At 42.8% G+C, this 27,504-nt stretch overlaps 1 protein-coding gene and 1 long non-coding RNA gene across 2 annotated transcripts in view; both read right to left on the reverse strand.

The window, feature by feature from the left end:
* The window catches only part of LOC306969683, a 437,728-nt gene that overhangs the window by 195,536 nt on the left and 214,688 nt on the right, over window positions 1-27,504 (reverse strand). The gene's annotated exons all lie outside the window — the stretch shown is intronic.
* Window positions 1,684-18,215, reverse strand: hoxb8a (homeobox B8a; the record flags this gene model as incomplete). The annotated part of the gene is made up of 2 exons (XM_079565360.1): window positions 17,410-18,215; window positions 1,684-2,138 (listed from the first exon to the last, which is right to left on the reverse strand). The coding sequence occupies exons 1-2, from the start codon at window positions 17,840-17,842 to the stop codon at window positions 1,684-1,686; spliced, it is 888 nt and encodes a 295-aa protein (XP_079421486.1). The 5' UTR covers window positions 17,843-18,215.

Here is a 27,504-nt window from a genome sequence, read left to right on the forward strand (position 1 = left end):
TTCCAAACCCAACGCCACAACATGACATTTGTTCATAGTTCATTGATTTTTTTTTTTTTTCCTTTTGTTGTTCTTTTGCAGTCACATCCCACAGTCCTGTCCAGTGTTGGAAGTCACGGTTTCATCTCAGCGATTCCAAAAGTTTCTTTTCGCGACGATTGGAGACAGCAGGGCAGTCCAGTGGCCTCAGTGAACCCGTCCCACCCCTTCACCCCGCCCCCTACACATCCCCCCCCCCGGTACAAGCAGAGGCCTCCTCTTCACTGGAACAAAACAACAGGATGCGACAGCGCGGCCGGCTTCCATGGGGCTAGAAGGTAGTTTACTATTGTTGGAGTCAAGCGAAAGCCAACGCTAACGGGAAGCGAATAACGGAATATGCCATGGAAATCCTCAAACGGTCATGTATCGCAAACTATTGCTCGGTAGAACGTGGAAATAAGTGCTCTGGGTGCCTGCTAACTAGCTAAATGCTATGATGGATGCTACAGTGGAGACAATACTGTAACCCTGTAACTTCAATCTCGTTCACAAAGAGACTCTTAGAGGAGCGTTTGCTGTTGATTGAAAACAATGAAGCTTGGTAGAACACTGCAAAGGTGAATGGAGTCAACAACAAATTGCTACGATCGAATAATATGTTGTTTGAAATAACCGTGTTTTGCGCTTTGCAAACATGTATGAGCGTACCCTGTGTTCTTTTTTTGCCGCCACCGTATTAAAGACAAGTAGGCCAATCGAGGAAAATGCTTGTTGTATCACGTCCAACCAGTGCAATTCTGCCACGCGATCGGCGAAGACAGATCGTGACGAAGCTTGAATCGTGGACTGGATTGGGTTTAGTTCAGTTGAGGAGTTTCGCTTCCATCTGCAGAAGCTTCAGACTAAAGATAGCTTGGGTAGATTTAGCTAGCTTTCTGTTCAAAGTCAAACAGTAACTGAACAATCTAGGGCAGGTTCCTTTAGCAAAGTTGGCCAAATTTGCTTCCACTGGCTCTACTCCAGGGGTGTCAAACACACGGCGCGCGAGCCGGATCAGGCCCGCGAGATGATTTAATCCGGCCTCTGCCCTGTAGGGTAAGTAAGTCTCTGGCCCATTCCTGTGTGGAGTTATGATTTTTTTTTAAATAACCATAATGCTCATTCTAGCCACTAGGGGGCATTACATTTAAAAAATTGGAAAGAGTTCCACACGTGTCCAGCAGAGGGCACTGACATAATAAGAGCTCAGGATTTGAACAACACATTATAGCCACGTGGTAAATGGACAGTCTGCCCCAGGATACAAGTGTAAGCCGTTAATGAAGCTACAGTCAAGTTGGGGCTCTTTATTATCATTTTCTCTATTCTATGCGGCCCGCGACCCGCCATCGGAGCTGAATTTTGGCCCGTGACCCAAAATGAGTTTGACACCCCTGCTCTACTCCTTTGCTTGAAAAGTTTAACGAACCTACCAGTGGAGTAAGTTTGTATTTGTTTCTTTATTGGAAGTGCAATTTCTGTACACCATTGGCAGATCATTTTGACTTTAGCTATCCTGAAACCGTCGCCTTGTCAAAACAGTGCATTGTCCATGGACCCCTGAACCGTCTGAGAACTGTTCCAGTGGAAAGGCGGCCCCTATGTCCCTATACCTTTCCCTCCCGCCCCATACCTACACCCGCTCCCTAAACCCTTCTACATTTACATCGGCTTGTGGCTCTTCTCGCAGCACTCGTCACTCCCTGACGCCTGTGCGCCGGCGGCTACCGGAACTCCTCCCCCCCCGGCCCCTGCCCCGGCCCCTCCTGTGGACCCGCCGGAGATGGACGCCGCCCCCCCGCCGCCGCCGCCGCTGCCACCATCGCTCCCGGCCCCGTTGGCGCCGCCGTCGTGCAGCTCCTTCTCGCGCCGCTCCCGCTCCACGGCCTCCTGCTCGCTCTTGCTGCTGGGGAACTTGTCCTTGTTGTTCTCCTTCTTCCACTTCATGCGCCGGTTCTGGAACCAGATCTTGACCTGGCGCTCGGTGAGGGCCAGCGCGTGCGACACCTCGATGCGCCGCTTGCGGGTGAGGTACGGGTTGAACAGGAACTCCTTCTCCAGCTCCAGCGTCTGGTAGCGGCTGTACGTCTGCCGGCCCCGCCTCCGGCCCGCAGCTGCTGGTGGGGTGGGGGGGTGGGGGAGAGGGGGGAGAGGGGGGAGAGGGGGGGGAACACATCAGAAACACATCGTTACAAGTGAGTCCTGGTCATGTTGGGGTAAACACTCTGCAGGTCCTGCCAAAGCACGCCAGATGTGGCATTTGGAGCTTGACATGAGCTTCTTTGATGCTTTACAGTCTTTGCTGCTGCTGCGGCTAAACGCTTTTACAAACAATCACGATTACGTAACCATAAGTACTCAGTAGTTTTTGAGGATCTGGAGTTTTCTTGAGTAGAACTTCCGTTGAGAACTCATTTGAAACAGCAGATCCGGCAAGTATTCACAACGTTACACTCTCCCCACATTTTGTTATGCGCAATTAATCAAAATTCGATTACGATTTCGATAATTACACTAAACAATTACTAAATGACCATAATCGGGGGGAAAAAACTTTTTTTTAAATTCTGGTATTATTTTCCCTTAACATTTCATGTGCCATGGCTCTGTGTGATGATGTCATCTGGCCTTGCTGCTCAGTTTGCTTGCGCAGGTGTGAGGGCTGGCCAGCAGGGGGCAGGTGTGAAACAGACCCCTCTCCTTAATCGAGGTATACTTGAAATCATTTGTACTTTCATGACTGTTCAGAAAACAGAAAATTTTCAGCATAGTTTTTGGATCAATAAATAAATAAAATAAAGATTATTTAAAAGGCAACAAATGATTGTTTGAATAATCGGAATTTCAATTATGACTAAAATAATTGTGATTATTATTTTTTTCAATAATCGAGCAGTTCTAGAGCAACTCATTCCAAAATGGATCAAATTCATCATCAATCTACACACTAGGACCTGACTTGAATATATCGGCCGGCTGATAAATCGGGCCGATATTTGAGTATTTTACAACACTGGCTATCGGCCGATATCTCCAGAACCAAAAGTGACAGTCCTCCGTTTTTTTTCGCAGTCACAAGTTTGTACACCTATTTTACATTATATTTTATGTTTCAGACTTTTGCTTATAATTTCTGAATCGTAAGAGATAGAGACTTGACGTTTTTTTGGAATCTGCTAATTATTGTCTTCCTCTGAAATACCTACTAAACATGAGTAAACAGCGACCCCTGCTGTCACAGTTCAACATCGACACATTTAGAAGCATCAAACAGAATTATAGACGAGACATTTTTAAATACTAGCCAAAAAAAACCACACACATCGGTCGACCTCCATTAGATAGACAGTATTTCTATGTATTTCTATGATTGAAACCTTTACTATAAGAATGTTTAACTATAGGCTATTTGAGAGATTCAAAACAAATACATCAAATTAAATGATTTAAAATATTGGCCTATATATCGGCCATCCCCCTTCATATCGGTATCGGTCCCCAAAAAATCGGTCAGGCCCAACTACACACATTACCCCATAATGATTTACATTTACATAAGTATTCACACTTTTTACTTTTTGACCTGTAGTGTCTGTAATTTTACTCAAGTAATGAAATCAAGTACTTTAACCCCCTCTGCTGATAATCCGAGGTGGTCAGTAACAACGTTCATTTAAGTCAGAACTGGACTTAAAGGCCCTTAACATAATTCTTAACCTTTTCAGTCAAAATGTGACAAAATAGGTTGACCCCTTTCCGCCACATATTGACTATTTGGGTTGACCACACGCAACATCAGCAAATCATAACACAAACTTCATCCATCAGGCTTTTAAAGGTGCTTGGTGCAACCTTTTTGTTGGGAAAAAAAACCTCGATTTTGTACGTACTTGACCTTTTTGTGAGGCCATGGCCTACCAGAAACGTTTCAAAACAATCGATCCTGGAGCAAGAGGCCACTGTGATGAATAATAAAGGCAGATGGAGTCCATGAAAGGTCAAATACGCACAAATAAAAACTTTTTTTTTTCACATAAAAAGTTACATAATGCACCTTTAAGTCAAGAAAATGGTCTTTAACAGGGTCTCCAGCCCTTTTCACCCTGGGAGCTGCTTTTATGGAACAAAAATGGTGGAGAGCGACTTTGATTATGCTGGCTTTTGATTATGAAACTACATGACTTTGGTCGACAACAATGACATTTCAACACATTAAAGAAAATGTGTGCAGATTGTGTTACTACTTGGAGATCTCTGACTTATTTACCGAAACAACACCCAACTAGTTCATAAATGCACTCACAGCTCATAAAAACGTGCACTCACATAGTCCAAATACGCAGAACAGAGAGGGAAATAGTGCATATTACCCATAATGCAAGGCAAAATGCAGTGAGTAACCACAAACATATTGTCAGACATTGCTGGCCTTACGATTAGATTTTTTTTCATATTGTTGCTCGTAACAAGCAATAAAGCTTTTTTATGAGTCTTTTTCTTCAGTGCAACATCTCTAATGGGACACATTCAAATGTGAAGAAAAAAAGAATACGATTTTAGGGGATTAAAAAGGCAACCTTGTTTTGTTTATCTAAAACCATCAGTTCCAGAATATTTTAAAAGATCCAAACAATTAGAAAACATGTGTTCTCATAGATGGCACCGAGACCCTTCATTACCCTCGGATGACAAGACGTAGCCCAAATACAAATGTAACTTCTCAGATATCGCATAAAATGTTATATCTTCCACACAGGTTTTGATTGAACAAACAGTAACATGCCTTTTAGACTGAAAATATGATTAAAACAACCCAGTAACAGGATTTGTAACAGACTCTGTTGTGTTTCATGCAGTTTCAGATGGAAAGGAATGGAAAACATTACTCGTATTTCCCCTCATTTTTCTTATTTATTGCCGCAATTGCAATTTTAGCCCATTTGTTTCCCATTTTCCACATATTTCTTGACACTGGAGATGAACCCAATACTGTAAATTTGCAGATCTTCCACAGACATATTATTGTTCTGTTTTCTGGTTCTAAAGGAGAAATATTTTAGTGTAGGTATCCCAAAAAGTAACATTCAGGTATCGGTATCGTAAACCGGTATCGTTAAAGTGCTGGTAGAAAACAATAGAACCAAGCTGTAGTTGTGACCCAGTGTTTTAATGACATTTTCAGCATTTTTTCTCTGTTTTTTACACAATTTGTCAAAAAGCCAAATGTTATTCCAGAAACGATTTTCTTTAGAAAATATAAACGCATAGATTTCTTGCATTTGAGGCATTAAAAATACATAATTTTGCCACAAACGTACAATATAGAATATGAATATGAATATGAACTGTTTCTGTCTGGAAGGAAACGCTTTAATGCTTTTATGTAATCGAAGTTTGAATTCTTATGTCTGTCCCTCCATGTCCCTCCATGTCCCTCATCACGTGACATGTCCCACTTGCACAACTATTCCAGGCGGTCGCCCTCGGTCCAAAGTGCTTCAGTATTTAAATAATAAACAGCTCTAGCATTCTTGTTTATTAATGCGTACCATATGTTTAATCAACGGTGAAAAAACGGTTCAAGTGGGGGTTAAGAGGTTAAATGAGTTTCCTTCGGTATGTGAGCGCAGACCCCGCCCTCCTTACGTCGCATCTATAGCGCCCTATATGTTTTTTGTGTCCGCGCTTTGCCGTGAACCATGTGATCCTCACGCGCCTTCCTGATACAGGAGCGCCATAAAGGGACCACATGCGCTCGCGCGCACACACACACACACGCACGCACACTGGTGAACACGCTCGAGGCTAGAACACTTGGGGGCGCGCGCGCACACATCAAAGTAACGCACTGGTTTATGATGAACCGAGCCTTCCCCCCTGCGCGCGAGATAATTATTTACAAAGAGCACTAGCACGCGCTCCAGCGGCCATCAATTTTTAATAAACTGGGACGTGCGCCGATACGCGAGGATTCATGGACTACAAGGAAATGATCCGCGCGTAAAATCGCTTTGGCGCGTATGGAAACAAACGGCACGATGAGAATATAGGCTCACCTTAAAGTTACATTTAAACAGCTCACTTTGTTGGAAACGTTTTCTGGTCATTACTGACACGTGCAGATGGCGAAATGTACTTTTCATATAGCCTACAATATATTTTTATGTGGATGTAATTACATCCTTAAGGCATTAAAGGGTAAAAATGACCATATTTGTGATGAGAGATCTGAAACATGGATAGCAACAGGTTAATAATTCCACACACTAGTTATTAATAGTTAACAGTTAGGCCTACGAAATGTAATACTTTTTTTTTTTTTTTTGGTTCCCACCCTTTATCAAGCTATTTTGTAAAAAAAAATATATATATATATATATATATATATATATATATATATATATATATTTATATATATATAATAATAATTTAAAAAAGCACACTTGGCGAAAATGGTACTTGAGTGCTGCGAGTAACTTTGAGCGTGTCTCACGAGTGACATAAAGGGGGAAAAAAAAACATGACAAAAAAACTGTATACATATATTATCTGCGCGCGATATGTTACACCGCTAATTGTGGAGATTATGCAGTGTATTTGATTCCGGAGGGAAAATGGTTGATGTGTTGATGTGCACGCGGGGTCCAAAACCTGAAAATTAAAAAAAAACAAAAAAACAGTTTTGTCTTTTTAAATGTGTTTTTTGCATGCAGCAGCATCTGTCCTTGAAAATGAAAAATATCTTTATTTTCAGTTCCGGAAACCCCTCATGTTGCTCTCAAATCATCGGTGCCAACACAGTCACTGACCAACATTTCAAAGTGTGCACTAGTTTGTTCTAAGAGTCTGCCTGCGTTGGTAAAACTCATTTCAAAGCATCGGCTTGAAAGCTAAAGGAATTCTACTGTATATGCTGTTTGAGAGATTAAAACAGTATCTACAATAAGTTTAATCATATAGCCTATACGGCTGATCGGGCCCTGACACACGCGCAATGACAATACGTGATTCATCCTTGAGCTTTTTCTCGCGCGTCGTCACGTTTTTTCGCACAATTATTGAACCAATCATTTGCGAAGATCATTGCGAAATGTATTCCTCTCCCTCTTCCTCTTTCTCTCTCGTGTCTAGAGCTCAAACTATGAATCCCGAATAAACGAAGGCATCCATAATACCTCCGACTCTGGCTTTAATAACGCCTCACATTAAAGTATTGCGTTTGCGTAAAGACAAAAAAAAAAAAAGAGAGAAGAAAGGAAAAGGACGTTTATCTTCCTCCCGGATAATTGTGCCATAAAAGCGCCTTGTAAAAAGTCGTGCCCCTGACACCCGCGTCATGACTCTGAAGGGAAATTTAGAATCTGAAAACTACAGGGGGAGAGAGAAGAACAAGAACAAGAGGCGATGTTTTTTTTTTTTTTTTACGCTTTGAACCCGGGCGTAAAATGCGCGTAAAGAGCGCGCGGTGAAAGATGAAGTAATAGTTCACAACGAAGTGACGCGTTTCCGTGGAATCGTGCGTAATTGTCAAGACATAACTTGCATAAAACGGAGAAAACGCAATTGAAATCCAGTTACTTTGTGCCGAGACATTTTTTTGTAGACAAACTGGCGATCATCCAAATATATCCTGCGCAAAAGCCGCTGACCCTGTAGTTTAGAGCTCTACATGAACAGAAAAGCATAGGTTTCTTTCTTAGTTTAGCGAGAAATATGCTACACTGTAAAAAATAAATTGCTGAAAAGTGTACAGTAAATAACTGGCATCAAGTAACCAGGGGATAACTGTAAAACATATATATTTCCAATATTTACATGTATTTATTTACCATGAAATAATTAAAAACAGTATTTATTGTATTGTATTTACAGTAATAAAGGATATATATGATTTCTCGTGGACTGACAGTAGGGAACTACTCATGTGGGTGGCACAGCGGTTGGCACTCATGCTTCACAGCTACACGGTCCTGCGTTTGATTCCCACCTGGACGGGGCCTTCCTGTGGAGTTCACATGTTCTCCCTGTGTCTGCGTAGGCTTCCTCCGGTTTCCCCTTCCACTAAAAACACGTACAATAGTCTGGGATGAATGAGAGCGTGTTTGAGTGTGTGCGAGTGTGGGACGACGGATGGAAATGAGCCCGAGGCTACAATCCGGCACGCTGTGATCATTAACATGCACTGTCCCGACCAAACAAACCAATAAAATAAAAAAAAATAATAAAAGATACAAAAAAAGTGTGATCAAGACCATGTGACGAGATGAAAACCCAAGAAAAGATACAATATATATGGGGTGAATGTAAAATGGTCTCATGTGGCCGTGTCTGTGAAAGGCACTATACAAATAAAGCTCTTCTTCTATACTTGCTTTTAACTGTAAGCAATTATTTTTATGCCGATGTTTGATGGAGTGGTTTGATCTGCTCTCTTGTAATTCAATGCAACTGTGATGCGCTTTGAATTGCCTTGTGTATGAATTGTGCTCGACAAAACCAACTTGCCTTGCCTTACAACACATGGAAATAATAAAGGACAATTGACAGACTGGACAAGAAAAACGGACTAGTGTCATAATGTAGTATAAAGCGCTATGGTTACAGATCAAGGGCTAATTCATAACGACCGCGATTCTGTCTTGTGAACACGGTGCTACTGTAAACTTTACAACATTCTACTGTAAAAATGATTCAACAGCCATTTTTTTTTTACAGTGTGGTCTCTCAAAAGAAGCAAATGCGTTCTACTCTTCTCGGTCTGTGAACCAAAATGCCGTCCCATAGAATAACCACAAAGAGTGACGCAACCCCCCACCCCACCCCACCCCTGATTGCTGTTCTTTACTGGAAAAATATTCCAAATTGGCGTCAGTCCGGAGCAAAATGTCAACAATCTTCCTTTTCTTTCAGACTTATGCACGTCCGACTATCACAGCAGACGCAGCAGCAGCAGCAGACGCACATACATCGCCGTTATACAAGCCTCCCAAACTTCTTTCTGGGGCGGATTAGATTAACCCAGGAGAGCGATGATGACTCGGGCTATAATCGCATCTGAAAGTCCGTAAAGTCTCCATCGATGTCCGAGAGTCGCCCGCAGCAGGTAAAGACGCGGAGGAAAACATCTCCATCAGTTACCCACGCGCACTGATGGACTGACTCTCCTCCCTCCCCTCCCCTCCCCACCCTTGTATCTCCACCAGGGTCAATCCGTGGCCAGCGAGCGCTCCTGGCTACTCGAGAAGAGAGAAGAAAAAAAGAAGGACCAGACAGGGAGAGGCTTTATGGAGAAAGGAAGATGTGCGTAAAGAAGCAAAAGCGCGGCGCTGTCTGTGGGAAGGCTTCGGGGGCCGGCGGGCGCGCACCGAGATGGTTCTTGTGTTTGTTGTTTTACGTAAAAGTATAGGTTTGGGTCGAGGTTTAGCGGCTTAAGTTGAGTTACTTCAGTGGGTTTAGTTTGGTTTCCTCATCGTTGTTCTGTTTTACGCATTACGAGAGCTGTTTTATCCAAACCCCGGTCTCCAGTCTACTGTCCATTCATTTTATTGGTAAATCAAGTCAAAGTCATTTCGATCTATACTTTCTTGACCTCTTAACCCACGCCTGAACCCAGCACATCGTCCACCAATGTGCTGGGTTGGCTTGACCCCAAATAGAAAGTGTCAAAACAGCGACAAAAACGACAAAAAGTAAAAAGTAATGAAGAGAAAAGTGACCAAAAAAAGCCACGAAAGAGCGACAAAAATGTGACAAATGAGCAAGGAGTTTTGAAGAGTTGGGTAAAGCTGAACTGGAGAAAACCCACTTGTTTAAGGCGGAGGTTAAGAGGATTGATAACCCGATAAACTAGGCACAACTTGCAAAGAATAAGTGTGTTCAGAGGCTAAATAAGACATCCAACGTCTGAAAAAAGTTCATTGAAACCTGGTTGAATCCTTTTATTCCACCACAAGCACAGGCCTTTTTTGTTTCTTTATTTCCATTGGTAAATATCAAATGAAAAACATGTTTTTGTTTCATTCATGTTATTAATCTTCAATAAAAGGTTTGAAATTGTAGTTATTTTTTCCCCTTTTCACATGTACACTGTAAAATGTAAAATTGTTTCAACAAAAAAAAAAAAAATAATTCCAAGGGCTGCCAAGATATTTTATGTTGAACCAATAACAACTTTACAATCAAATCGATTTGAAATTTGATATTCACTTCTTTAGACAGTTCTGTTCAATTGTATTCTTTGGTGTGAAAGATGTCAGTTACAACCGAGAACAGTTATGTCAACCTACGAATACAATTAAACTGAACTGTCTAAAGAAGTGAATCTCAAATTTCAAATCGACTACATTGTAAGTTTGAAATTGGTTCAACCTAAAATTTCTTAGCAGCCCTTGGAATTCGATTTTTTTGAGTTGAAACATTTTTTTTTACATTTTACAGTGTAGTGTCTCATATAGTCATTCAAACTCCACACACTTCCCGATCCAAAGACGCCAGAAGACCGGTTTTAAAGCAAGCTCTGACAGATCAATTGGCTTTCAAACTCAGTCATCATCAATACAAACTCCCTGTAGCGCTTTGGAATAATAGAACAGTGTACGCCATGTTTTCAGATGGGGTTGGGGTCTGCCATGTCAGGAAACCAACAAAAAGCTGCCTCGAAGCATGAGATATTCATGAGGGGGGGAAAAAAGGAATGTCCGTGTGATTATAAAGCCATTCTGTTGCTCAAATCAGGTATGATTTGAATGATGATCAGAACAGAATTAAAAACAAGTACAGGGCCTTTAATTCTACTACTTCACTTGCCTGGACTTAACGTTGCCTTATTTACTGCTTTGTTATATTGTCTTAGTATTTAGTGCAGCCCTGTGAAGCGACTCCTGTTGTGATATCGGGCTATACAAAACCATTGATTGATTGAATATCATGCAAAAAAAAAAACGTGTCTCTTTCACTTTTTGAACTGGAGTACCTCATATGCACCACAGGGGCCTGCTGCAACAAGATCAAATTGGGGCCTAAAAAGGGTCTAAAAAAACATCTTAAATTGGGCTAATCTGTGTGGAAAACCATGTCTAAAGCGGTAATACACCGGAATACTGAAGTAAAAATGTGATTTGAAGAAATGAAAATGACCGGACAGAGCCGTTTCTAGGAGCAGATCACGTGGACAGACATGGGGCCCAAAAGCCCATGACGCTAAATGCCATAACCCCGTGATGACCAACTAGTTCAGAACACACTGCAAAAAATAAATAAAAATAGATATTTCAATTTAGTGGAACAAATCTGGCATTTATATTTATATTATCCTTAAATGAAAAAAAAAAAAAAAAACCTTAAATGAACAATAACAGCAAAAACCCCATTAACATAGCTATCTATCACAATAACGTTCAGGCTTTAAACTTGTATACAACATTAGTGAAGTTCTGCTGTTAGCCAGTAGAAAAATGTGTGACATCCGGCGCCCCCTCCAAACTACTGCGACTTCTTTAACGTCTTCCTAAAGGCTAGCGAGGACAAACAGCTCCATAACGGCCGCGAGCTAAATATATGTGTACGACTTTGCCACCGCTATAGATTTGAATAAGGAGCCTGTAACGACTGGGAGCGTCACGGCGTCCATTAACGAGCAGATGACCTTTAGCGCTTAATTGGGAAGTCGCGGCAAAGCGCTGTGAGTTTAGCGGGGGGGGATATATATACACGGGACAAATGTGGTGGACTATAATTGCCTGTATCAATACAAGAAAGAGCCACACTGTAAAATGTAAAAATTGTTTCGACTCAAAAAGCTAATTCCAAGGGCTGCCAAGAAATGTTTTGTTGAACCAATAACAAATTTACAATGTAGTCGATTTGAAATTTCAGATTCAATTCTTCAGTTCAATTGTATTCTTAGGTTGACATAGCGGTTTTCAGTTGACGTTTTTCACTTAAGAGAACTGAGAACAGTTATGTCAACTTAAGAATGCAATTGAACTGAACTGTCTAAAGAAGTGAATCTCAAATTTCAAATCGACCACATTGTAAAGTTGTTATTGGTTCAACAAAACATTTCTTGGCAGCCCTTGGGATTAGTTTTTTGCCTTGAAACAATTTTACATTTTACAGTGCAGAACAGTGACTTTGGGGGGTTTGTCTTTAAGGCCTTGGACGTTGTTAATGTGAGATCGGACCTAGCTAGCAGGAGATGATATACATGCTAGCTCTATTATTTCTTGTTGCCAAAAAAAAAAAAAAATCAGGTACACGGCCTTTTTCTTGGGTTAATTTTGTGTAGCTATCAGGATGCTCTGATTTTTGACCATATTTGGTTGTATGGTGGGTTCTCAAACTTGAAACTTTTCCCACCAAATACTCGTAAGGTATTCCAGCTTGGGGACTAAGCCGGGTCTAAAGTCCCACATCTAGAGTGGAAAAACACACAGATGCAATGGAATACTAAACCACGAGAGATTTAGATGACCAGACAGGGACACTTCCAAGAGCGGGTCGTGTGGGCGCACATATGGGGCCCCACATGCACCACATGCCCCCCCAAAGCACAAAAAATTAATTAATTAACTGACAGTGAAATTAGCGATTTATCTTTTTAAGCACTCGACCAAGACTGACCAAATTGAAGAGATGTTTTTATATTTATGGATAAATTGTCAGATCAGTGAACAAAGGTAGCGCCTTGAATTGGATAGAGGACGTTATAGGACATTGAACCGCTCAAGCTAACGTTAAACACTTTCCATAGTAACAATTTAAAGTGCTTTGTTCACAAAAAAATAAGCGACATGTGATGTAAATCGTGGGAAATCGTGAGCGTACTTCATTTTTCTCTCTGGACATTCGGACACAAAATGGCGTGACCACGACTTAGCGCACTTAAAGGGAATAGCGTGGACATTCAAACACAGCCCGGACACTGAATTAATTGTGTTTGGAGTCCAGTCTGCGTCATAGTATTTATATGTTTATCCGCTCGGAAGCAAACTTGAAACCATAAGAGGGGTGTAAGCAGTGGCCATGGCAACAGAAGCCAAATAAGTGGAAAGCCTGCATTGTTTTTATTCTCTGATTTTGCCAGAGCTAAATAACGATTTGTGCACACACTGCTTTTCTGAGTAAAATACATGTGCATTGAAATAAAAAAATAAAAGAAATAATACATGTTTTTTTTTTTTTTTACTTTTTTTATTCTTACACAAATTCCGGTCAAATATTGTTAACTTGAGTAATTTTAAAGCTACACTGCATGACATGACCAAACAAACCTCCCCTCAGACCGGACTGTAATTTCTTCCAAATCCATTCTTTGAATACCCACTGTGGAAAAGGCATGCCCTGTGTTGAACTGTTCGTGAGGAGCAGGTTTTGTTTTAGCAACAGGGAGATCCAAAATGTTACGCAGTGTGCCTTTAATTGCAAAAATACTACAAAAAAAACAACGTTTTTGTTCAACTGGCACATTTTTTACTCTATCTTTTGGTTCTTGGTATGAGCTCATATGGAAAACAACTCATAATTTCTTTGCTTTTTAACATAAAGTGTCGACCCAAATGTAGATATTTCACATTTCTACTTTAACAAATTATTTCGAGTCAGTTATGCAGAATTAGGAATACTCACACTGCACAGTTTGGGGTAACCCTACTAACCTTGCAGAAAACAGGAAGTTGCAGGTTTTTTAGTTCAGAATTCCTTTGCGCTGCATTTGCATTAACTTGCACAGAAGGCAACGTTTAGGTAAAGTTGTATCTACTCGCGGCGCTTGGTTGACGTGACTTTGCGCTGTGCCTTTCTTTTCTTTTTTCTTTCTTTTTTTTCTTGCTTCCTTGTTTCAAACATATACGAGGCAAAATACACCAAACATCCTGATTCATATGCTAAATAAGCCCAAATGTTGTGCAATTCCATTTTTTTTATTTTTTTTTAGAGTGTGGGGATAGGTGTTGATTTCTATTAATGATCACTTAAAAAGGGCGTTTGTACCATTCAATTTGTTTTATCAAGTAAAATATAAATAAACAATGTATTGTGGTTTCCATGATTTGTGACCGAAAAAAAAAAGTATAATATTACCAAATTCCAGCTGTATTGTGTACGTTTATCGAATCCCATAGTCGTGAGTTAAAACTGCGAAATTTGTTTTTTTGCGTGACGGCGTGTGCGCGCTCTACATCTTGTGTCAGGCCTACACTAGGTGCCATAGGGGGGCACACTGTCCAAATGCAGCCAAAGAACACATCACCGCCATGCAGTGCGCAATATGAGATCCAAACCCCGGCGCCTTTCACCTCCCCAGACCCTTTAACTCCGTAAACACGCTGTAAATCTGCGTGGCTTTATTTACCCCATGCCCTTCTCTAACTCCAATCACCCCACTCCGCCTTTCTTTTTTTTTCTTTCTTTTTATGATCAGGAGAAAATGATAGCAGCCGGGTATTATAAAACATCCCCGGCCTTATTACGCACGGAACCTTTACGCGGCCAATTAGATAAGTCCAGACAAACACACGGACGGGGGGAGGGCAGTTGGGCACTTGACATTTTCGGAGTATAAGTTAGTGTATCCAATTGGGCATCCAGGACGCCAAAAGCCACCGCTGCCATTAGAGATCTGTACACAGTTTTGGGCGTAATTGCGTTTCGCCCTCGCTTATAGACGTATCATTCAACGTTGTTTTTTTTTGGGGGGGGGAAGCCTAAACATTTCGCTGCAGGGGCCTTTCCAAAGGTTATCGGGGTCGCGCCCTTTCTGCCTTTCCCAAACCAGGGGGACGAGATGTAAAAAGATCAGAGGAAACAAGATTAGAGCTTATATTTTGACAGATTTTTGGGGTTTGATTTAGAAGACGACGTTTCGCTTCCTGTCTCGAGAAGCGAAACGGTGAAAAAGTCAGACAGAGAGCCAAACGCATAATCATTTTTTTCAGTGGACAGGGCTGAAGTATAAGCCGCAGCGAAATGTGTACGTTTGCAAGGGTTTTTGGCTATTCTTGAACATTGCATTTTGACGTTTTTTCTAAGTCATCTGCGCTCTCTCAAGTACAGGAAGCACACGGGTGGTCCAATGTGGTCCGCAAGACAAGAAAACGCTGTGTGTCCTCTTTCTCTCTGTTTTGCTATGTGTGTTTGAGCATTTAACGTTGGATTCCAAAAAAAAAAAAAAAAAAGTGAGCTAACCAAAGGGGTTTCCCAAAACGCGCACACCGCCTCACTTTCTGGCATTATAACACCATAAATCCTACGCGCTTAGCAACCGTAATACCCTCCATCAAACCAGGGCTGTAAAAAAAGAAAGAAAGAGGGGGGGGAAAAAGCGAGTCTGCTGCTGCTGCCGCCGCTGCTGCTGCAGGAAAGTACTCCCAGCCCAGGCTCGACACGGCTGGCTTCTTGTTTGTATTCGCCCCTCCGCAGCTCGATCGGCGGGGGCAGCAGTGGAGCGGCGCGCCGTGAAACCGACTCCAGTGTTTGGAAATTGTAGATCACTGGAAATTCAGCTGACAAAGTGGGGCAACGCGAGCCACGTACGGCACCCGCATTTGGCGTGTACTTTACGCACGAGAATCCCGGTGCCAAATTAAGGAATACTGTTTAATGGCTTTAACATTAAACATCTTGCTCTGTTTGTCTTCCTAATGTAGCAGTGTGTACAGTAGGATTGCTCAACATGGGGAGAATATTGTGACATTCAGTTACTGTGTTGAATATTGCGGTAGCGACATTACTGCAATATTGTTCACACGCCCTAATTCATCCTAAAGTGTCACAACAAAACTTAAAAAAGCATAAATCGGAACTAAAATAAGTGTATAATTGGTCTAAATTGAGGAAATCCTGATTAAAACTAGCGGCGGCACTTTTTTAAGTTAAGCGTTCCTGGCGATATGTGTATTGCGTCGCTAAATATTACGATAACGATAATTACCGATGTATCGCGCGGCCCTGTTTTAAGAGCGAGGGTTTGGTGGAGCAGGTGCCAACCAAAACGCAGGCGCGTAAACACCGGCTGCTCCTCTCCGCTCGCCGTCCCCCTTTGCTTTACGAGCATAATCATGAAGCCACAAAAGTCCATACAAGCACTTAAAGAAAAATAAAAATAAATAGGCTACTAGTGCGCACCGTAAAGCCTCTCTCCAACGCAGGACTTCCCGACTCGTTTTTTTGCGCGGAGTGGAGAAAGGGGGGGGTGAGAATTATAGCTGCTAAAAACAGACATGTCATCCCCCGTCCTCCTGTGTCTTGTCAAAACGCCTTACCGCGTAATCACCGCGCGTTAAATCTTCACCTCCCTTCCTAAAAAAAAAAAAAGAAAAAAAAGAAAAACCCAGCACTGCTCAGAATGAATCATAAACCCGAGCCTAAAGGAGAACGCGGGCACTAATCCACGTACTATAAGTCTCCTAACTGCGCGGAGACAGGTCTGCGTTAAGAATATGCCTCAACCACAACAGGGAAATCCGCGCTAAGCCTAAAAATTAAAGCTCGGGGGTCGGAAAGTTAAGGCCGATTCCAACTTTTTACGCGTCGTAGCATCGTGCCACAAAGCGCGTAAAGTGCTAGCATTTGCTTCGTGGAGTGGAAATGCCTGCAAATGTCTTGATTACGCGCAGATTTTTGCCAACACTGACCCAATTCAAGTCTTGTGTTACCGAATCACAAGGTACATTTTGTTGAATTTGTGTCTAGTAAGTAATAAAAGCGTCTCCATTAATTGTTGGCAACATGAATGTTTAGCTATGAATATTTTATGAAATTCGAGACTCCATAAAAAGAAACCTGCCCGCAGCCTTGGCCTTCTCCGATTTGCAAAGAAACCTACAAACGCGCTGAAACTCGAGTACAGGAGACAGTCGTAAACCAGGTCTATAGCGAGATATTCTATGCCATACTCCATAAAGAGCCCGCACAATAGCGTCCAAGGCACGCCGCGTAGAAGCCGACTACAGCCACTCAGCCTGTCTCCTAGTCTGTAGCCCGTGGGGAGGCGGCCATGTTCCCAATAACCCCGCAGACCACAGGCAAGTCGTAAAAGCGAGCCGAGTCAGACCTCCAAGGCAGCCCTGATGTGCAAGTGCTGCTGAGAGCGGCGCCTTCTCCCGGGGAGCTTCACTGCCCCTTCTCTCCCCCGCACGCTCGCTCTCCGGCGGTAAGTCCAACAGCAGCAGCAGCAGCAGCAGCAGCAGCTCTGCCCCGGCCATTAAACCATAAAACCATTCACAAGTTTTGAGAGCGGCCATAAAACAATAAAAGTGGCTTCGGTGCACTTTTTTGTGAGGCAGGAAGTTCTAATTGCCCTGCGTAAATAGTAGGATTTAAAGCAACTTTTCCCCTCAACTTTCGCCTCATACACTACGCTGCGTGGAGGGGTCCAGAGCGCTTCCTCACCTTGAGGTCTCATCCACGGGAAAAGCTGTGTGGGTGACGGACTTTGGTCGGTGGCGTCCCCGTCGTCAGCTCCGAGTCCCGGCGCGCCTCCGAGTTTACAGTCGCTGTACTGGACCAGGTCCGCGTCTTGAGCCCCGAATAGCGTCTGTCGCTGGAGCGCGTCGTATCCGTAGAAGTTGCCGGGCTCGCCGTGACATGTGACCGCGCACGGGCTCTGTTGGTAGGGGTTGCTTGGCAGCGTCGAGGCGCTGTGGTGGTAGAAGTCCTGAATCTGCGGGGCATGCTGGAACGTGGCTCCGGAGCCGGGGCCGTAGACCACAGTGGGCCGGCTCCCAGCGAGGTCCTGCGCGAAGCCGCACTCGTAGTAGTTGGGGCGTAAAGAGTCGCCGCTTTTATACTTGGAAAAGAGCGAGTTGACGAAATAAGAGCTCATGTCTATAGCGGGGATGAGTGGTACTCAGAGGGGACACTGCTCTCGCGCTGCGTGGGAGACACACACACGCACGCGGCTCCGTGAGCTTGCCGCTGTGGCTGGACCGCTGCTGTGGCGCGTCCCCTCACGGCCACGACGCACTGGCCGCTCGCGGTGTGAGGAACGGTGTCCGCGGTAGCGCTCCGTATCCGCGCCACAACAAGCAGATAAACACAAACAATCACACCGAGTCCATAAAAGCTCCAGCGCAGGCGGATCAGACCGAGGGGCTCGCGTGAACACGGCGGAGGAGCACGGGCTCGTGCGCATCACAGTTCCGGTGCTCGCGCTGTAAGCGGGAGCATTGTCGCGCTCTCAAACGGCTTTTCCGTGATTTACTCCTCTGCAAATGAGTTGTTTCATATTTTCTCTCTCCCTCTCCGTGCGCCCTCTCTCTCCCCGCTCTCTCTTTCGCGCACGCGCTTTGTCTCTCCTCCTCGGCCTCGCGCGCGCCCACGTGGACGTGTATATTTGTGTGTGTATGTGGTGTGTGACTGTGGCTTCGGGGATAATTTGCATCTATTATCAGACTTTCATCCTATTGGCTTCGGCGCGCACATGGAGACACGTGCACGCGCGCCTTAGACACACTGTGGCCGCGTTTCTCTTGTAGCCAGATAAAAGGCACACAGGAAAAAGGGGCTACAGGGCTAGAAATGTGCTATAAAAGTGTGTGTGGAGTTATACAATACGTTTAATCATAACTTTGCTTTACACCCTCAGCCCCTTCACCCCCTTTTTGTTCCCTTTTTGTGTTCAAAGCCAACAACCATTACATTCAGGCCTCTGTGATGGCAAAAGTATCAGTAAAGAACGTCCGAATTTGAAACCTATTCTTCCAGGAGCGCTTCTCGCGACCGGGGGGGGAGCGCGTTTCTGATCACTTTACCCGAATAAATATGACGTCCATAAACGTGGGGAGGCCTGAGGAGGCTAATGGGCTCGGGGAAGAAGTGCCTGTAAAAGCGGAGGGGCAGGCAGCGCGCATCTTGTTTATCGCGGGAAAACAAAACACACACAGACACACACACATACACAAAAAAGGGGGTTTACGACGCCGCCCTTTGCGCCACCGGAGGCCGTAAAAACAACGCAACTGCCGACACTTTACACGAGGACTTAATCGTCGTGTATACCGGCGCGCATAGGGTCAGTGCATGCGGAGCGGCCGGGCAGACGCGGATTGTTTGTTTGCAAAAAAAAAAAAAAAAAAGGCACTGGCGAAAATCTATAGCGAGATCAATTCCTGGTGTCCGTTTTTTTTTTTGCTGTCTGGGAGCGAACTCTCTCTCTCTCGTCTCATCACTAATTCAATATGGAAAGGTCCTTCTTATAACACAAACTAAATCACAAATTGAGCGCCGTAATTTGGTTACGCATTCCGTCGCAGTAACTCCGCGAAATGAAGAATATTTATCATGCGCACCTCCCTCCCCATCGCCCCCCCCAATATAATTACGCATTTGATTGTGGTTCGCTTTGAAATTACAACCATCATTTTCCTGCGCGTTCCTCCGATTGTATTGAAGCCTACACTGGGAAAGTTTTACACGTTTAATAACAAACACAAAATCACTCGCGCGGCCTGTAAAGGGTCGAGCGCGTTAGGGAGCAAAACCTCCCCAACTTTTGTCTGTATTAGTTTTAGTGAAGTGTGTGCAGGAGCTTCTTGACGCACACAAAAGCCCCCCTCCCTCTTCTATGTTACCTGGGAAAGGAAAAGAAGGAGGAAGCGCACCCTGCTGCTCCTATACGGCCTGGGTACACATTTTACGCACGGCCCCCAAAAAAGGAAAAAAAAAAAAAAGAAAGAAAATGAACTGTGTCCAGCCGCGCGTCCTTGGCGTGAATTTGGGGCAGGGAAAAATAAACATTTCCTGGCCGCCTATATCCTGTACTCCTATGGTCCGAGGTGTCCCTTAGGTTTTCGCCTTCCTCTCCACGCCCCGGGCCGTTTAAAATGACCGAGAACTAAAGAAACACTAAAGCAACAACAAAAAAGGCGCTTTTACGCACACACCCTAAAACGACATCTAGACTAAAAAAACGAGTCCAAGCCGGGATGGTAGGGCTAAGCCAGGGCTACATCAGGATTAAACCAGGACTGAGGTCTATACTAAGTCGGGGCTGGAAGTAAATTAGGTCAGACCAGGTCTTAATGAGGATCACAGTAGCGCAAAGTCGTTGTGACCATGCGCTTTTACGCACTCGCTCCTAAATTATGTCAAGGATGCAGGAGGAAACCAAAAACTAGGCCAGGACGAAAACAAGGTCAATACTCGGTTGAAGCCGGAGCTAAACCTGGTCGGACCGGGTTTTAACTTAAACTATACCAGGACTAAACCCCAGGACTAAGAGAGGTCACTAGAGTGTTTAAAATCCGGCCTAAATCGGATTTAAAACACTTTAATGAACTAATAAAGGTCAGAGAATGGACTAAACCATGAAGAAAAACTAGGGCAGGGCTAAAATAGGTTCATTTGAGTCTTAACGTGACCAAACCAGTTCTAAACTAAAGCAAAGCCAGCGTTAAACAGCGTGCATTCGCTCTTCTCAAAAGCTTGAACGCTTGACCTTTCACACAGGCGGGTTCACGCGCTCCCGGGGTTTCATCCGTGGAGCAAGAGCGCCTCCAAGCGGCCTCCCCGCGCAACGGCACCCTCCGCATCAACTTTATGGTTCTATTAAGGCCCCCCCGCACATAAAGCTCAATAAGCGGTTTTAAAAGCAAACGGCGCGGTGTAATTGTGGGAGCGCTTTGAGGGCCGGTTTGGGAAAAAGGGCGAACCCAAATGGAGACGCGGTGTGAGAGGGGTAAAGAGGACAGGACGGGGGATGATTTTTCTTTTTTTCTTTTTTTTTTAGGAGCAGCTACACGGGACTAAGACGAGACTCAAGCTGGGAGCTATTAATTCGTGCCATAAAGAGGTAATGGTACGCGCTAAATGTTTGGTCAAGTGATCGCCAAGACAGTGAGAGGCGTGCGTAAAGATGAAGTTTGGTTGGGGAAGCGTCTGTATCATTGTTCATTCCTATAGCTACGATAACAAAAAAAACAGAACCACAACATTTGGACAGCTCATCTGTATTAGGAGGTAGCTCGACGTAATTTACGCTTGTTTATTCGCGAGAACAACAATCATAATTAAAACATAAAAATAAAAAAAACGTGATTTGTGGTTATTTGATTGATGGGAAAATTAATTACAATTCGTAAATCACGTTTATGGCGCTTTCGAGGAGCGCGGACTAAAAAAAAAGAGAAAAAAGATTTAGGGGATTTGGGTGGAAAAATCGTTCAAACAAATAATATCCGGATTATTTGCGAATTATTTGGTTTGGCGGGTGGGTAAACACGCAATAAAGCTAAAACGCTAGTGTTATTGATTATATGTGAGTTGAAATACAAGTGTCATTATTTGATTTTGAAATGTCGAGGCATAACAGAACATAGGCCTAGATAGCCCACACATCATTTATTTTGTTAAATGATTGATCAGTTTTCTTTTTATAGCGATTTTCTTCTCTTTTTTTTGTAGTGTATTGAACAATATATGCTGCGTCAATTATATAAGATAATAAATGTGAACGCCGTGTGACTACTACACTAACTTCATTCACAACGTCACTAATTACGCACGCCATAGAGTCTTTAAAAGCCCGTTTTAGCCTATATACCCCCGCGGGCTGAAGGCCTGCTCGGTGACAGAGTGGTGTCAGGGAGGTGTGTATGCGCTGACAGGCCGTAAACACAACGTAAAAAAAAAAAAAGAGAGAGAGAAAGAGAGAAAGAGAGAGAGGGGGGGTCACAGCTGCCATTCTCCAAAACCCATGCGCGATATCTGTCTCTAGGCCTTTATTTGTCTTTAATATAAACAAATGCATATGAACCTAAATTGAGATATATTTATATATTTGAAAATGTGTAGCTCGACGTTATGCACTAATCACTATTTGCTGTTTATTTATTTATTTTCCCTCGTTATCCTTGCTTCTAATTATTTTTGTACAGGCTACTGTTATTGACAGAGGCGGGTAGTTACATTTACTCATGTACTTGAGTAATGATTTCAAGAAATTTTCTTCAGATATGCAGCATATTAATACATGATTATAGTATTTTATTTGGAAATATGAGGATTTTCACATTATTACATGTTTTGTTCCACATAATTAGTGTCACAAGTGAAAGGCCAAATTGGAGCTTGCTTTTATATGTTGAAATTAATGTTGTTGTTTTATAGTTTATTTGTATTTTTAGCCTGAAATAAATAAGCATAAATCAGACTTTTACGCTCAAACAGTTACTCAGTACTCACAGTTCTCGAGTAACATTTTCTTATAGTTGCATTTTTTTTTATTTATTTTTTTTCGTTCTTGAGTAAAATAGTAACATTACGCTTACTTGAGTAAAAAAATCTTGGCTACAACCCACCCCTGACCTCTTGGATTAAGTGGATGAAGTCTAAACACATAAAAACCATGAGCAAAGCCTTAACAGGTACTAAACCAGGACTACACGAAAACTGAAGGCCAAAAAAAAGGGGTTAAAAAAACAAAGGCCCAAACCCGGCTGACAGTTATAATGAAGAGATCGCAGCGTAATTGTTCTGTGGCTTATATATATATCATTGAAACTATGACCGTTTGTCTGGTTTGGAAAGGGTTTTGGGGGGTCGCCGCTGTGACAGGGAGGAAAACAAAAACCAAACCAGGTCTGAATCCAGGACTAAACCACTGAGGTCTATACTAGGGCGAGTCCAGAGCTAAACCAGGTCTGACCAGGTCTTAGTTCCAACTAAAGCAGGTTGAAACTACTCCAGACCTGAACCTAAGCCGGGAACGAGGCCTAAACCTGGAGCAGCCGGGTCGAAACCAGAACCAAACCGGGTCTTACACTGCAAAAAAAACATTCTGATGTAGACCGAGTTGAGCTGACGTTTCTCCCATGAAGAGTGATTGTGAGGTGCCAAAAATGAAATAAAAATATATATAAGTGGAAAGCTTAACTTAAATTAAGAAAAAAAAACATTTGTTGCTTGGAATCAGATAATGTCTTTCAATTTACTTAAAACAACATGCTGCGTCTTTACCTTAAATGCCAAAAAGAAAAAAAAAGAAACATTTCACAGGCAGATTTTTGAATCATTTATTGGTTTATTTTTTTACTTGGCAATTCATAATCACCTTATGGTCAAATATTCTTCACTGCAGAATTTTCAACCCTCAAGTCGCCTTTGTTCAGTGCAAACAGGCCACAAAGAGAGAACATTCACCTCTCGCTCCCACAGAAGGCCCCACCCCCGCTGTTGTGGACCCTCTCTCCTCGTGCGTGGGACCACACACACAAAAAAAAAGGAGGTCAGCGCACACGCTCGCGCACAGGACGGTTTTTCTAAAAGTGGGCCTTTATACAGAGCCAACACACGGCCATAAAAGAGCATCTGAGCAAGTTTGGACGATCACTTGTTCATTGTAAAACAGGCGAGCTATCAGAATGGTAGTACTAAGATGTATTAGTATGTGTGGTAGTACTAAGAATAAGAATGGTTGTTCAAAGATATATTAACAGTCACTTTACGCTAGTATGGTTACAAAACGGTCAGGATTTTACCCAAAAATGTAAATTGAAATACAAGCATTTTTTTTTTTTTTTTTTCCATCATTGAAATATACCTCGTACACATACAAACAAACATGTGCCTTTGCTGTGAGCGGCCTCAGCTCTCCTAAGACATGACTGTTACCTTACTGGGAGTGGGTCCGTCTGCGGCTCGTCTCCATGGAGATGTGACTAAAGTCAGCAGAATTTGAGATTTAAACAGGTTAGGTTCACATCTAAATACACTATGTGATTACCCACTGCAGTAATAGCATTCTCTGTGTTGAGCTGGTCATTACGAGCATGTTTTGTACTAATGGCAACAGTATAGTCTGAAAAGTTACGCAGTGTGCCTTTAATAAGACAATAGCTTTCACATCAGAAAGAGTCATTGACTTAAGAGTTTCTACATTATCCCACTTTAGGACCATCCACCCCAACTCTTTTACTCTGAAGCTAATAATGATCAAATAATGCTTTGCTTCGTTTTTCATTGTAGACAAGGGTTGTTCGAGCTATATAACAATAATGCATTGGTTTTATAGAGCACTTTTCTGGACACTCAAAGACGCTTTACATTGCACTATTCGTTCATTCCATACTCGGTGATGGTAAGCTACTATTGTAGCCACAGCTGCCCTGGGGTAGACTGACGGAAGCGAGGCAACCAGTCTGTGTCATCGGCCCCTCCGACCACCACCAACCACTTACTACATTCACCAGGCTCTGGTGTTACCAAACGGTCTCCCATCCAAGAACCGGCCAGGACCTTCCCTGCTTAGCTTCCGAGGTCTGGCGGGATGGGGCAGAGCAAAGGTGGTACGGCCACAAACACATTGTTCCCCTGGCCCTACGTTGGTAGTTTCTGTATTTCCTGTATTTTGTTGCGTCAAAGAAGTAAAAGCGTGTTCATCACACAGTCGTGGATTTGCGAGCATGCCCTTATCTCAAAGTGAAAGCTTGTCATTGCTGTTTTAGAATGTGTCATTTCCACTCCTAACTGCAGAGGGCGCCCCAGGCCGATTTGAAATCCCGACCGGCCCAGTCCCTCACTCCTGACTGCCTTTTCTTGTAGTTTTTGTTGACTTTAACGCTCAAACTGACGGCACCATCGCGGGCCTGTGCTCTGTGTTTCCCATCAAGGCGATGAGGGAGCGTCCGCGGGGGCCTGGGACACGCCAGGCGGGGGCCCCTCGCAGCCAAAGGGAGCCGTTCAGGCGAAGGTGTGGACGTGACAAATTAGCACGCAAACCACAACTGTCGGCGAGATTTCTTTCAAGCCTGCCTTGTTAGCCCTCCATCCACTCACACGGTCTTGTTAAAGAGAACCACACAGGCTATTTGTTTTTCAGTCGGCGCAACATTTAGTGGAGACCAGGGCTGGTTGTCACCCTTTTTTATCCAAGAGTCCACTTCTCATCACCCGAACGTCAAAATCAATTTCAATGTGCACCAAGGGATGTTTTGGTCCAGTCTTGGATGTCATTCATTACTCCATCGTCTTCTTGTTCAGCTGTTACATTTCATAGAATGATCAAAACCTAACTTTTTTTTTTGTACAACCAACCCCCGAGTCCGTGAGACAACTAGCCCCAAACTAATCCTTGGAAAAACTGTTTAACTTCATATGTCAAGTCACAACACACAACCAGCCCAAGTCTCCCCTATAGATACAGACGGCATCGTGTCAAAGAAGGGGGCGTGGCTTCGCTGAGGGGGAAAATAGAATCTTCTTCTTTTTTAGCCATTTTCTGGTGAAATATAAACTTATTTATCACATACAAATGAAGTCAAGTTTAAACGGGCCCATATGCATGTTTATTCACAGCAGATTGTTCAGTAGAAGCGAATAAACAGCAACCGTCGCTAGCGCTAGCGTTAGCATTAGCACGAGGCTAACATGTGGCATCATGTTAGCATTCTCCATTTTGTATGTATTGATGGGCTGTTGAACCACTTTGCTCCTCTCCATGTCTTTGTGTCTTTATTTAGTAGAAAACTATATTCATAAATCAGCGTTTGTTAAAAAGACTAGATGCAAGTTGGTCATTTTGTACTCACTACTGCCACCTCAGGTCATACATGTAACTGCAGCTTCTATATTAAGCTTGTGCATGACTTAACAACTTTTTGAGTGAGGATTTCAGAGGCAGTTGTGGTGAACAGGTCTGAGCTCATTCTGCACATTAGGACAAGGCTGGAACATGTAGGGGGAGGAAAATACTTTGTTTTAACATTTTTAAACTCCATATAGCCCCTTTAAAGTAGTTTTTGAATAATTAGAGAAAGTTTAGATTTTTCTCCAAATCATTTTCCCCCTTAACTGTTTTCAAACATGACCATATATGGGCGATTCCAGTCTGTATCTGTACCCAAGGAAGAGTGATGTTACTTGAATAAAACTGCTGTACATTTACTTGTCTGTACATTCAATTGTTTATTGAACACTTCTCTGGCCTATAGCTTGAGTTAAAAACTTCATATTACTTTTGTGATCGCGTATTGACAGCATCATAGGGGTTTGGGTGAGCAAGTCTACGTACAGCTTGTAATCTGTGCGCTTAACGTACAGTTTTTTTTCCTCAAATCTTTGCAAAGACCAGTTTGCTCTCAGTTAGGTAAGTATCGTCCGTTTCATGGCTTTTGAAGGATGTCACATGTCCATGCCTCTTCTTGCAGACTGTTGCTGTAGTTTGACAATACAGTTACATGAATGAAGCTCAGAAAATATTGCACTGTTGGTTTTGCATTTACTCTCAGCAGGCGGTTGTTTGTGTGGTTTAGCTTCAACAAATTCTATCATTCTATTTCAGTTGGAGCAGGTGCCAATACAGCTCTACGGGAGAGAAACCGTTTTCCAAATGTTTTTGACAGTGATTGGTTTCACAAAGCGGACACACTGGTCCTGCTGACCAACATCATGAACGTGTTTTTCAATATTGTCTCCACTTTTGGACGCCTTTATGAGAAAATAATTAGACCATAGTTCATATTTGCTGGAAGAGGTGACTTTGAACTCTGTGACAGTTTATGTTTCATGTGAATTAGCCCAGGAATTACAGAGAAATTAGCAATAAACTGAGTCTAGAAATACAATGGAAAGAATTCTTTTCACTTAAACTTGGCTGTAGTGGCACTAGCCCGTAAGTTAGCTTTCCCGTTAGCCTTTTAGCTTCTTCTTCGTGATTCCAATAGTGTGTATTGGTGGCTCCGGTCCGGTGGCAGTCAAGTTGCAAACATGGTTTTCTGGCCAGAGACACCGGGGGAGATGAAAGACCCTCCAATCATCCCATTAACACTTGTATTAACTCAGAGGGACCACGGAAAGGATATATTAAGGTAAACAAGTGACTTTGTGCTGCTTTAATCATAAAAAATTATGAATCGATTACCAAAATGATCGTTAGCTGCAGCACTAATCAGCAAAAAAAGGTTCTATTTATTTACTTTAATCATAAAACAGCGCAATAAGGAACTTCACTTTTCTCCAGTTTCTCTTTACCCAAATTCAAAAGCTTCTTGAGAAAAGCGTCAAACAAAAATGAGCCAAGAAAGAGAATGAAAACGAGACAAAAGACTGACAAAAACGCAACAAAAGAGCAACAAAAGAGTAACAAAAGAGCAAAAAAAGAGCAACAAAAGAGAAACAAAAGAGAAACAAAAGAGAAACAAAAGAGCAACAAAAGAGTAACAAAAGAGCAAAAAAAGAGCAACAAAAGAGAAACAAAAGAGAAACAAAAGAGAAACAAAAGAGCAACAAGAGTCACAAAAGAGTCACAAAAGAGTCACAAAAGAGCAACAAAAGAGAAACAAAAGAGAAACAAAAGAGCAACAAAAGAGCAACAAAAGAGAAACAAAAGAGCAACAAAAGAGCAACAAAAGAGCAACAAAAGAGTCACATAAGAGCAACAGAAAAATGACAAAAAAGTGACAAAAAAGTGACAAAAGTGACGAAAAAGTGATGAAAAGGGAAAAAAGGGGGAAAAAGTGACAAAAAGTTATGAAAAGTGATGAAAATGTG

Source organism: Gobius niger (assembly GCF_951799975.1).
Source record: "Gobius niger genome assembly, chromosome: 10".
In the NCBI taxonomy this organism is placed as follows: domain Eukaryota; kingdom Metazoa; phylum Chordata; class Actinopteri; order Gobiiformes; family Gobiidae; genus Gobius; species Gobius niger.